At 52.0% G+C, this 11,905-nt stretch overlaps 6 protein-coding genes across 6 annotated transcripts; 4 read left to right on the forward strand and 2 right to left on the reverse strand.

Annotated features, from left to right (window-relative positions):
• The first annotated feature begins 740 nt into the window (after positions 1–740).
• On the forward strand, positions 741–2,091 carry EI97DRAFT_159533 (Metallo-dependent phosphatase). Its single transcript, XM_033793326.1, has one exon. The coding sequence runs from the start codon at positions 907–909 to the stop codon at positions 1,801–1,803; it is 897 nt and encodes a 298-aa protein (XP_033650797.1). The 5' UTR covers positions 741–906; the 3' UTR covers positions 1,804–2,091.
• EI97DRAFT_383813 (kinase-like protein) lies at positions 1,875–3,081 on the reverse strand (the record flags this gene model as incomplete). The annotated part of the gene is made up of 5 exons (XM_033795932.1): positions 1,875–2,234; positions 2,282–2,397; positions 2,454–2,531; positions 2,586–2,887; positions 2,939–3,081. The coding sequence occupies 5 exons, from the start codon at positions 3,079–3,081 to the stop codon at positions 1,875–1,877; spliced, it is 999 nt and encodes a 332-aa protein (XP_033650798.1).
• A 724-nt stretch (positions 3,082–3,805) lies between these two features.
• On the forward strand, positions 3,806–5,144 carry EI97DRAFT_159547 (uncharacterized protein). The gene is made up of 3 exons (XM_033793327.1): positions 3,806–3,988; positions 4,156–4,346; positions 4,421–5,144. Exons 2-3 carry the CDS (start codon positions 4,194–4,196, stop codon positions 4,925–4,927), a joined length of 660 nt encoding a protein of 219 aa, XP_033650799.1. The 5' UTR covers positions 3,806–3,988; positions 4,156–4,193; the 3' UTR covers positions 4,928–5,144.
• Positions 5,145–6,079: 935 nt separating this feature from the next.
• On the reverse strand, positions 6,080–8,627 carry EI97DRAFT_159587 (beta-glucan synthesis-associated). The gene is made up of 6 exons (XM_033793329.1): positions 7,837–8,627; positions 7,608–7,788; positions 7,461–7,562; positions 6,890–7,412; positions 6,354–6,834; positions 6,080–6,301 (listed from the first exon to the last, which is right to left on the reverse strand). Exons 1-6 carry the CDS (start codon positions 8,475–8,477, stop codon positions 6,247–6,249), a joined length of 1,983 nt encoding a protein of 660 aa, XP_033650800.1. The 5' UTR covers positions 8,478–8,627; the 3' UTR covers positions 6,080–6,246.
• A 684-nt stretch (positions 8,628–9,311) lies between these two features.
• EI97DRAFT_159585 (uncharacterized protein) lies at positions 9,312–9,961 on the forward strand. The gene has a single exon (XM_033793328.1). It carries the CDS (start codon positions 9,439–9,441, stop codon positions 9,880–9,882), a length of 444 nt encoding a protein of 147 aa, XP_033650801.1. The 5' UTR covers positions 9,312–9,438; the 3' UTR covers positions 9,883–9,961.
• Positions 9,962–10,945: 984 nt separating this feature from the next.
• EI97DRAFT_346634 (uncharacterized protein) lies at positions 10,946–11,407 on the forward strand (the record flags this gene model as incomplete). Its single annotated transcript, XM_033794792.1, has 1 exon — positions 10,946–11,407. A coding segment is annotated over one exon (462 nt), but the record flags the coding sequence as incomplete, so codon positions are not given.
• Between the last annotated feature and the right edge of the window lie 498 nt (positions 11,408–11,905).

Raw genomic sequence — 11,905 nt, forward strand, 5'->3', positions numbered from 1 at the left:
CTCGCGATCACCTGGCTGGATGAGATTAGGTCTATTGCATCTCTCTGAGCCCGTAACAACTTTCATAGACCCAATTACACCCATCTGGAAGCCAGTTTCATCAAAGTTGTGTATATCGTTGTTGTGGACACCATACTTGGCTATTGTATCCTCCACCAGCTTGAACCACGTGCGTATAACCTCAGGATCCTCCTGTCGTATCCTCTGATGGTCCTTCGCTCGGGTAAACGCAGTTTGGAGCTTATCTGAACGCGTTACAAATCTCTCTGCCCAGTTCTTGCCTACGGGCTTCCCGGCACGCTCGCGCAACAGTTTATCTGCCATATCTGCCACCTCACAAAGCCGGGGTGGGAATCCTCGTGAATCGAGATCAAGAATATATCGTACGATCGTTTGCTCTTCAGTCATGGTAAGCTTAGAGCAATTAGGGTGGGTATTGGCTCGGGCATAGGTTCCGTTATGTCTTCGCTGGAGTGTTCGTATTGAGACATTATATACCTTAGCAGCATATCGCAGGCTTCGAAATTGGCCGTCGCTGTACGCCTGGAGTGCAAGCTCGATCCTGCCTTCTTGCTGAGTTCTATCTGCTTGCGGGTGTTGAGGCATTACGTGTCGAAGTGGTGGTGATGGTTGCCAAGAGATTCTGCGACACTCGGTGGTGTGCGACACCCGGTGGTGGAATACGTTACCACTAAGTGTGAAACGCACGTAATAATTACTAAAATGGTCTAGCTCGGACCAATTCTGGCCAGGCAACCCTTAGGAAACATATCCACAGTACACCCTCCCACCACTTGCACATACACACTCAACACGCACACCACATCTAGTACATACATACAGGGGCACAGGAAGGAACAGACCCAGTATACGCTTTATCCTTCTCATCGTCTGACTCGCTACATCATGCTCAGGAGAGAGGGCGGGCTCGATGCGCTCCTCGAACGACCACGACCAAACCTATGGCAACAGTTCATCAGAGAACCCTGCATTTTCCTGGCAACCAAACTGTATGAGTGGCGTCGAATTGTCAGATCCCAGCCTATCAATCCCATCTCTGTCGTCTGCATCTCCGATACACATAACTCCAAGCCAGATATACCTGCGGGTGAGATCCTAATCCATGCCGGCGACATGAGCCAAAGTGGCACTCTAAAGGAAATCCAACAGTCTCTGGATTGGCTCAACTCATTGCCGCATCTGTTCAAGATCCTAATCGCTGGTAATCATGATATTTTGCTTGACAGCACACAACCACGTGCCGATCAAGTCGAACGCGCATCCCTCAACTGGGGGAGCGTAATCTATCTGAACTCTGAGTCAACGACCATAACATGCAGTAACGGCCGTCGTCTAAGAATCTACGCTAGCCCTTTGTCTCCACGCCATGGTAATTGGGCGTTCCAATACTCGCGCAACCAAGATGTATGGCATGGCAAGGTCCCGGAAGGCACTGACGTTCTTATCACACACGGTCCACCAAAAGGCCACCTTGACGCAGGCCACTTGGGGTGTAAGTTCCTGCTTGAAGAGTTGTGGCGGAGAAAGCCTAAGTTGCACGTATTCGGACATGTGCATGAAGGGTACGGGCTGGAATGGGTGCAGTTCGATGCGTTGCAGAGGGCGTATGAGAACACGGTCATCGCAGGTGGAGGAATCTGGAATCTTGGGCAAGTCGTACTCGAGTTCCTCTATGCTATGTTTAGCCCGGTAAAAGAATCTAGGGGTTTGCTCGTAAACCCCAGCATGGTCGGAGGCCTCCGGGATGACCAAAGGAGACGCCCTATAACAGTGTACGTATAGATCTAACGTAGAAACTGCTACTGGAAATACCAACGTAGCACATCTGGAGATTGAAGTTACGATAGCAGATGTCAACCAAGACGTTGAAATTGTTCCGACCTCAGCACGTCTATAGCGGTAGGTCTTCGTCTATAATCGACGACGAAGAGGTAGCGGAAAAAATCCGCGAGTGCAGGCGATATATCCCACTTGCCAAGCTCCTCTTCAAATGAAAGAGTTTCCAAACACTTCGGATCCGTGTTATCACCACATCCCGACTTCTCAATCAGCCGGGCAATCCTGAAATAACCTTGGTAGTTACGGTCGGTGGGTTGGGGCGTCACTGAATCGGGAAAGAGTCGCAAGAGCTTCGCCATTGCCCACGGATGCGGCCAGTGACGTTCGGGCATGTTATTAGCACCGAACACGAAGGGGGAAATACAGTCGAAAAGCTTTCTTTGTTAGTTGAACACAAGTATTACCCAGTAGAGTGGCTAACCGTGACAGCAAAAGCCCACACGTCGGAACAATGGAAGCAGCCTATTCCTGACCATACTTCGGGAGCGCGCATCGCAATCGGTTGGACGGGGTACTCATTGAAGCCTTCCGACCGCACTAGATGGCGTCAGCATAATCGGTTAAATATCATAATGGCAGGAGAAAACAGATACTTAGTCCCAAGTCTCCAAGCTTCACCACTGGGGATGGCCTGTCTAGGCCAGAGATGAGAATGTTATCGTTCTTGATGTCTGATCTATTTAGTATGCGTAGAACCATCCCGTCTCCGGAGGGGCAGCACGTACCTGTATGAATCAGGTGTTGTGACTTCAAATCGGCAAGTGCCCCCAGAACAGCCCTAGAAATACTCTTGTGTAACACAGAATTTTGTCTGTGAGACTTGGAAGGCACGTCCTTCAGAGTACGTACAATCCACTCAAAGGCCAGGCAATACGGACTTTCGCTCGCCGCGCTGCTATGGGCATCGATGGCCTCGTACATGGCTCGGAAATGCGAAGAGGAGCGAACCGCTGGATTCATATAACAATCGTGCTCATGCTTCAGCATATCCAGGACTTTCTTCTCGGAGGCCGACTTGATGACAGCCCTGTGAAGAAGATCAGCGGGTGGGACAACATGCGCGCCATCGTAGACCAACCATTTGCCCGGAAGTTGAGACTCAGCTCGCGGTATTATCTCAGCCTTGAAGATGGTGGAGCTTGCAGTGTGGTTTCTGAGCGACTCAACAAGGAGATAATTCCACCTAGTTCCACGAAGTGTTTGTCCGATTCGTAGCACCATCGCGGGTGGGGCGCTTGTCAAGTAAGTGGTGATAGGAGAAACCCATGCGGTCGCGCTGTGAAGAGCCAATCTATGAATCTATGAACCAACAACAAACCAGCCAGACGCGAGCTGAGCATCTGCGCCTCGACCGCCTCCTCCTCCCCTCCATTGCCTTCCGAGGTCGCCGAGCTAAGCACCCACAATATTTTGAGCGATAACCAAGTAATTGCTTTCTTGTTCTGTAATCTCGCGCTGTCCCTTCTTACGACATTTGTTCTAAGCGCCAGGTCAAAAGTCATTTCCAGTCGGGTTCCTCTCGCACTCCAGCAACTCGACATGTCCGTCTCCAGTTTATCAACGCGTTCTTTCATATCTTCTTTGCCCCCTTGAAGCACGTCCGAAGCTGTCAGGAAGGCGTATTCTCCTGCTCTTTTGCACCTCATTCCGTTCCCTCCTCTAGTTCTTTCTCTCGCGCAACGAGGTTCTCGATCCGCTTTCTCCGATTCACGAGCTGTTCTCATATCCTCTGCTCTCAGAGCTCCTTTTGCATGGTCAATTCGATATTCTTCGTTCTGAAGCTACGCTCTCTGGGAATTGAGGTTATCAATGTTGTTCTCGAAGGGTTCTTCGCATCTTGATATGCTGGGTCCTGGAGCCAGAATCGGAGAGGCGTCCCGCGATTGTAATACTCAAAGCACTTGCCCCTGTGCCGACACGCTTGCTTGGTGAGTTCGCAACAACAGCTTCTCTCGCATGTTGCCGTTGTGCCGGGGGCCAGGTGCAAGTGTTTGGTGCCGCCATGTCCACCATTGGTATGAACACTGTCTTCGTACAGGTCATATCCATATCTGCCGAATCAACAGAATGTCGGGGAGATGAAGTCATCTAATGAAGATTTAACGTGGCCTCGCAAGCCAAAGTGCAGGTGAGAGAAACCTGTACATCGCCCGGGTGTGCCTTCCTCTTTCACGGAGCGTGCCTTCCTCATTTACAACACATGCCTAAAACGGTGCCTTCCTTTCTCGGCGAAACCTTGAACTTCCTCCTTTCCGTCTCTCCCAGTCCTCGACATCATCTCACCACTCTCTACAGTACAGACCGCCAAGCAAACAGCCAACGCCTGAATCACAATGGACTCGGCAAGCCACGTCCCTCCAAGCTATGGCTCAGCGTATTCGCAGTTGTATGCCTGGACATATGATCCAACTGATGGCTCATGGTATGCGCCAACATATGGAGGCCGAAACAGTGCCGGCGATGCATCTGAGCGCAACCCCATTTCGGTACGTCATCCATAATTCCGTCTCTCGCAGCTGCGGCATTCTCAAATGTACCCGTACTCACCAGTCAAATACAGTCCTCGGCCTCCCAGAGCCCTGCCGCTCGGAGCCACTCCGCCCACAAGGCCCTCGAGCGAGAGATTGACTACCTGCATGACGACCTCGACGAACAGGATGAACGAATGGACATGCAGGACGAGCGAATCCAACAGCAAGAATTTTTCTACCGATCGCAGTTGGGCAAGCTCCGTGACGAGCTCAAGAGGTGCGCCAACAGGATGACTTCTCTGGAAAGTTCCCTCGATGCCGCCAAGAAGGAGATCAAGAATCACAAGAGCACGTTGCAGCAGCTCGCCAAGAATCGTCGTAAGAACAAGGATCTTGAAAGGCGGAGGAAGAAGGAGGCTGCGAGGGTTGCTAGCGAGCAAGGAGATACCATACGGGGACTGCAAGCTGGAGAGCCACACGACATTGGTTCACAGGAACGACTGAATGGTCATCATGAGCAGACCGCTCCCGTGGTCAAGACTGAACCTAGAGACAGGACCACGGACATTGAGGAAGGAGAGGTAGACGAGCTGTAAGCATCGGTGTGGTCGTACGAGTAGGGTGATGTCAAGGGGACATGGTAAACCAAGGAGCACAACCGTGTATCGGAATATGCGCATTGAGCATTTTCAATGTTGCATTACTTGGGAACATAAGATGCAACGGGGTCAGACATACTCCTAATACCCTACGGTGTTCCGTGGGAGAGAGATACCTGTCTCCGGTCTATGAATGTATGAATCACAAACTGCAGAAAGCGTTAGCACGATTAAACGTCCCAAGGACTCGCCCAGTATCTAATCTTCTGTCCGGTCCCGGTATATATCTTCTTCCCGCTATGTCAGTCTATACCACCAACACAAGACCAACCCTTACGTCCTATCAACATCACTGAGCACTCCTTTTGCTTCCTGCAAGTTCATGCTCAAGGTACACCGATTGCATCACATCACACAACCAACGCACCAGCTTATCTGATTTTGAACATTTGATATATTATTTCTCCCTCATATGCGCTGCTCACATATCCTTCTTCCACTATCTTCATCCCCATCAGCTCCACCACCCCTCTTCTCCCCTCTCCCAAAAAGGAGGTCCTGCTGTCATGTTCCGTAAAGGCAGGCATAACTCCTTGCCAACATCTCAGATGCGAAAAAAGCACTATTTTCCCAATCTATGCCCCCTCATTCCTCTTCATAAACTCCTTTCCGTACAGCAGAAGGAAGAAACACAAAGTCGACAAGCATCCCTCGAAAAGCCTGACGAGGGTATGAAGATCGCCCGTCAATTCCAACCAGAATGGAAAAGCGAAAAGGGTAGTCAAACAAGCAGTAAGATCCGCTGGATCCGGATGAAATGAAAACCAGGCCTGAGGAACCAGCTCAGAAAGGCTATTAAAATGCTGATCGGAAATTCGAAATTCTCTTTGTACATTGATGATGCTGCGTGAGGCATGAAAAACCGCCAACATATACAAGGAATCGCCGTGGATATCGTGTCGTGATGGAACAAGCGAAAGTCTCAGGAAGAAGATTCGCTCGCTGAATTAGAGGCTGACGGTGCGGAACCTGAAGCTGAGTGCGTCGGCCGTGGTGGATTTGAAGGTAACACTGAGGGTCCACAACTGCGGAATTAAGTCAAGTAATCGTGATAAGCGCCGGATGACTCCCATACTGTATGCATATGCGTTGATCGGGAACCAAAGGAAACACTGGTGTTTGTGGGAAATGGACAGCGTCAAAAGGGCGTCTGAAAGGGTGCACCGGTGCGCCATAATACTCGGTCTTAACAGAGGATTCGACTGTCGCCTTAAAGCATGCTCGAAGCATTAGAGTAAGGACAAGGTGCCTCATTCTCATTTGCAGCCGTGCATGAAGGTATTCTTGGGCCAGTCGAAGTCCGCTTGTTCCCTGTCCAATCGTTAGCGGGATCTGCACGGTCATTGAGCTGTTGTGGGCCTACCAATGGGTCAAATTAGGGTTGTTATACGGCTTGCGATGCTTCCGGATATACTCGGTCGTCGGGTAGCCCGGAGGATCGCAGGTCATCATTTCGTTTCCTTCATCCTGGTAGATGCGGATGTAGTCGATGCGCATGGTTGCCGGAAGAAGCTTTTTGATTTCCTCGAGATTGATCCAGGCGAAACTGTTGGACATGCCGAAGTTTGCAATGACCGATAACGGCTCCTCAGGAATGACTCGTCTGCCGATATTGCCATTGGGCCCCATAGCACGCGCATCCATCGTCCAAGTCTTGTCATCCCCGACATACCAGGTGATGTAGCCATCTTCGCCCGTTTTATACTCGAAAGCATACTTCTGATACTGCTTGCCGTCATACCAGTTATTGTTCAGGTTGGTGAGACCGGAGATGGCTTGTTGGTAGGGACCACCCCTGTATGTGTTCATTTCCGTGATGGAGTGATCGTAGATCTCAAGGAAATCTGGCTTCATCAGCAACCATCTCCAACCCACTCATACCAATTCGCCGGCACTCACCATAGTCGGGTTGATACCAGATATCGAACGGAGCAGCCTGGAAACTCTGAGACACTTGGCCAACACCCCGTTGGCTGTTCGGCTCCAGAAACCTCACTGAAGCTTCCAAAGCATCGATTTCGGGTGCGCTTCGGGACTTCCCAGGGTTTGGGTGATCCTCTCCTGTGCAAGTGCAAGCAGGTAGACGCATTCCAGGGAGATAGTTGATACCATCCGGCGAGCTCTGGTTCGGCGTGATCCCGACATCACACTCGTCATGGTAGCTGTACGGCCACATACCGTCAGTAGTGGCCAGGTAGCCAGGACGGCCGAGGTTCCCCATTGTCCAAAAACCAGGCCAGAAACCAATGATATCACCCCTTCCGGGTAATGAAATGCTAGCCTCGATATGCCCGCCCTTATAGCACAGCTTGTTCCAAGACTGCAGCATCCCTGATCGGTAGTCCAAATTATGATTTCGGAACGCGTCGAACTTTATGTTCAGGGTGCCGTTGCCGGTCGTAATGGCGTCAGGATCGTACCACTAAGGGCCAATGAGCATTTACCGTAGAAGCACCACAGGGATACTGACCTCTAGATCCTGCGTAGCTCCATACCAGATATCAACGCCCTGGAAATACGCATCATCGCCATCGTAGAAAGTCCGGCCCTCTCTGTTGAACTCGTCGGAGAACTGCAGCTGTCAGCACCAGTATGGGCAAGATGCAGGTGCACATACTGTAAGAACCTGTTTTGTCCCATCGGCCGCTATCCGCGTCATCGCACTCTTCGGCGTGTCAGGATCAATGAGGCCTGTGCGAATGTTCTTCAACAGCGGCTCATTCTCCTTTCCCGGTATACACAGCGGGTTATTTGAGCAAGGTGTAAGCTCAGGCCGGGTGATCCTGTCAACAAAGGTTCTGCAAGCTGTCAGTATGATTCCGCACATGGATAAAACCTCCACATACACCACAGGGTACCCTATGAACAGCGCAAGTATTCCCAGTGTGAGGAGGACTAGAGCTCCAACATTTACCAAACCTCTTTTTGTGAATATATCACAGTCGCGTTTCTCCTTCTCGTTTGGATCCGGGTTGTGCAGCCAATCGTCCTTCTCCACATCCTCGGGAAACAGCAACAGTCCCGCCGAGGGCATGATATTGTACTTCTCCGACACAGTCTGCGTATTAAGATCCTCCTCGCTTCCAATCCTCGAAGGAGCCCTTGAATCATCAAACGGTGACGCAAAGGGCCCTAACCGCGAGTCAGAGCTCATCACAGACTCTGAATCCCAGCTTGTGCGCCGTGAAGACATCGCGGACGGGGACCGTAGAGGAGATTCATCCCTATAAGGACGAGTTCTGGACTTCGCAGGAGGTAACAATAGCTCCGCAGCTTCGGCAGCACCGGCGTTTTGAGCGAACGAAGGGGACGGTGATGAGGGTGACCGAGGGCCACCAGGAGTGGCGGGCCTTAGCGGTTGCGTTAGAGATCGAGGAGGCGCCTTGCGGGATATGCCAGGCCGCTGTGCATTGAATGCATCTTGTGTTCCTGAGTTCAAGCGGATGTGTGGAGGAGCGTTTCCCCGTGGCGATGCAGGCGGCGACATTGTGAACGAATGTATAGGGTGAGTGTCGCAAAAAGAACGATGTTGTTACGAAGAAGCCCGGGCGAAGACAGGCATACAGTTAGGCCTGTGTCGTGGTCGCTCCGTCGTGGAAGTGGAGTGGAATTCCAGGGAGGGGTGGGCGGCTCGGGGAGCGATGACGGGGCAACGAGGAGTCGCACTCGGGAATTCGTCGCCTTTCTCGCGATCGACACGGTGCAGGGTCGAAGAGATTCTCAAATGTCGCTAGACGTCGAGAAAGAGAGAGGGGAGGCCCGTCGCGGGCAAATGAGAGGTGCGCGGTCAAAGGGTGTGTGGAAGAGAAACAGATGTTCCTCTTAAAGAGGGCAAGCCAGGAACGGGCGAGACAGCGTCTTGGCACCCCTCAGGGGAGGCAGATGGAGCGAACGGTCGAGGAGAGCAACGGAAATTCGGAACTGGGGAGGATTTCGCGATGCGCTGGATATTGGGAGTAAAAGCGAGTGACTGTTGCGACTGATGAGACAGCGACGACAAAGTTGGATTTTGGTGGCAAGCCAGGGGCACAGGAGACTGAGAGACCCTTGCTGGGCAAAAGGTGTCAACGGCGTGCACGATCTCGCAAATCATCAGCCTCCACAGCATGGGGCGCGCAGGGACCTGGACGGCGACCCTGCTGAGATCATCCTGGTCGAGAAAGTTGGACAGGGCGTCGGCGCACGATGTCATCATTCAGAAGAAACCAACGACCGGCAAGCCCACCACTGCGACACTTTCACTGCGAAACAGCACGCCCGATTCCTCTTCATCCCTCGAGACCATGAGAGACAATTGCTCAGACCGAGCCCTGCTTGTCCCAGAATCGAACCTGCTGTCTTTTTGCCGGCTGATTGTGGACGACCGCCCATGCCCCTGAGTGGTTCCAGATCCACTTGATCAATTTCACCAGCTGCCAAAGGGTCGTGCGCAAGCCTCACCCACTGCGATGCAGGCGCCACCATCTGCGGTGTCACTACCCTGGGGCTCTACTCTAATGATCCTGCGTGGAGATTCTCCAAACCTTCTGTTGTCGTTGCTCTCCCAAGAGTTGGCAGTGTTCTCCACTGCTATTTTTCGCTGTTGGAGCAGACGAGCAGATCCATTCTCGCTCTCAGTGGATCCAGCACCCATCATTCGCCGGTTCCTATCCCGGTGCCCCCTTACAGGCATCTCGCAGAACCTTGGAAGCCCTGGAAAGCCTGGTGCGCCCGTCAGGCATCGGCACCATATAGTATCCCGTTTTCCATCGCAGCAACAAGCAAGCTGTTTGTCTTATACCAGCTCTACCTCTGATACTTTGCTGCCAGATTTGTCTCCAAGTTCCTCAACAGCCAAAGCTTGCCAAAGCCGATCTGACAGCAGGCTCGTATCGTGCGGGCGATCCCTTTAGCCCGTTGAGAGCGCCTCATCACATGCAACTTGTCCCAGTTTTCTGAACTTGCAAGAAGAGGAGGAAATCCGGCTGGGTGTCTTGATGGCGCCATCTGACTGATGACTCTCCTCAGGAATGCGACACTGCTTCCAAGCTTCTCCATCACCTTCAACACGTCATAGTAAAGTAGACGCAAATCCATTTGCGTTCAGAACCTCCTCACGCCTCGACTCACGTTTCGCAAAAGATCCCGTTGAAGATGCCTCGAGACTTTGCATACCGGCGATGATTTGTCGGGCGGACGATCTTGTTTCAGCGCCTTGTTGCTCATTCGCCTGCGCCGCAGTCTGTGGCGCCACACTCCCCTTCCAGCTCTCGCCTTCGCCGAAAGACAGGTTGCCTCCTTCTGTCTGCGAAGTTTTGTAGCAAACGCATTTGCTGCCTCTTCCAAGCATCCTTGTTAGACTCTTGCCCTGAGCAAGGGCATTTTATCTGATTTGTTGATCTTCATCCCACCGCCGAGTTTTGAAACTTAAGATCGCCCAGTTCCCCGCCGTTGGAAATTATCCCATGTCCTGGTTTCACAGCTGAGATCGTCTCAATTTGACAACAAACGGAATCATCAATCTCTGTAGGTAGTTTAGTGCTGTTGTTCTCAAGCACTGCATTATCGACCAGATCACTCCGGGTACATCTCAGGACGACATTGCGTATAATTGAGCACTATAAGCGCTCACCACCATATAGTTGATACAGATGCTCTCTATACGTCTTTGACGTTCGAAAAGGCAAGCTGCAATCAAAGTGATCAGATACTACTTCTCTCTGACAGTGGGTACTATCAGTATTTCACGGCTGAGAGCACAAATCTCATCGATCCCACATAGTTCAGGCTAAAACATTCTCCCAACGTCGAACCGCATTTACCTCTTCCTCAACCATCGGTATCAGGCCAGGCAATTCAACGTTCAGAAGAGCTTCTCCAGCCGTACTGTGCTCAACCTCCAATTGGACAAACCAGCCTCAAATCACCAGAACACGACTCAAGCCTCCCATGTCGGCCACTACTACTCCATCCCCCGCAACATACACCCTCGCCATCCTCATCACAGGCCGCGGCGACGCCCCTCCGCACCGCTCCCACTGGTCCTTCACCCTCTTCCCCTCGCTTCCTCCCTCCCCGCCAACCCTCCATCTCGCCACCCTCTTGGAAGTAACCCCCCTCTCCCTCACTCCCCTCATCTACACCTTCTCCAAACGCACGGGCGCAGACATACTCCCTTTAGTGTCGGAGGGCTACGTCGTCCTCACTTGCTGCCTTACGCGCGAGGAAGCGAAGAAGGCGGAAGGCGTGATTGAGAAGGAGAAAGCGCCGAGGAACGGGACGGATCGGTGTCAGGAGTGGGTGGTTGATTGTGTGGTTGGGTTGGAGGTGGAGGGGTTGGTTGCCGATGGGGTGAGTGCGTTAGTGGGGAGCTGTGTAGGGAAGACGAGTGAGGAGGTGGAAAGGGATGTGGGGTGGAGATGGGTGGGGAGGGAGAGGAAGAGGTGAGTTGTGAAGCGGTCGGGGTGTTGCAAAATTCTGGTCGATCAAGGAATATTTCACTGGATTCCTGGGATGAGAAGGAGCCGTAGAGAAGATTTGTTTGTTTTGTTCACCAGTGCCCTCACACGTCGACCAGGGGTTACTTCTTATGCAGCTCCATAAACTTGTCTTCCCAGTTTTTCCCCATCCTTGCCAGACCTTTGCCCTAATCCCTAGACGATCTCTCTTTCAAGTTCCTGGATTCGTAGTTGGAACTCCACGGTCCAACGGATGCATTCTCTGCGACTTCCAGGGCATTTATCGAATTGCTGATGGAGAGACACTGGATGGTTACGCAGGTGAATCCCTCAAGTATTATTCCCTCCCTCGCGAAAACCCACCATATGCGGATCGGAAGACGGATCTTTTTGCGCTAGGCACCGCAATCTATCACATCATGCAAGGCCATGAACCATATCCAGAGCTCCGTCATGTCCAGGACAGGGACAAGATCAT

This window comes from Westerdykella ornata (assembly GCF_010094085.1).
Source record: "Westerdykella ornata strain CBS 379.55 unplaced genomic scaffold EI97scaffold_28, whole genome shotgun sequence".
Taxonomy (NCBI): domain Eukaryota; kingdom Fungi; phylum Ascomycota; class Dothideomycetes; order Pleosporales; family Sporormiaceae; genus Westerdykella; species Westerdykella ornata.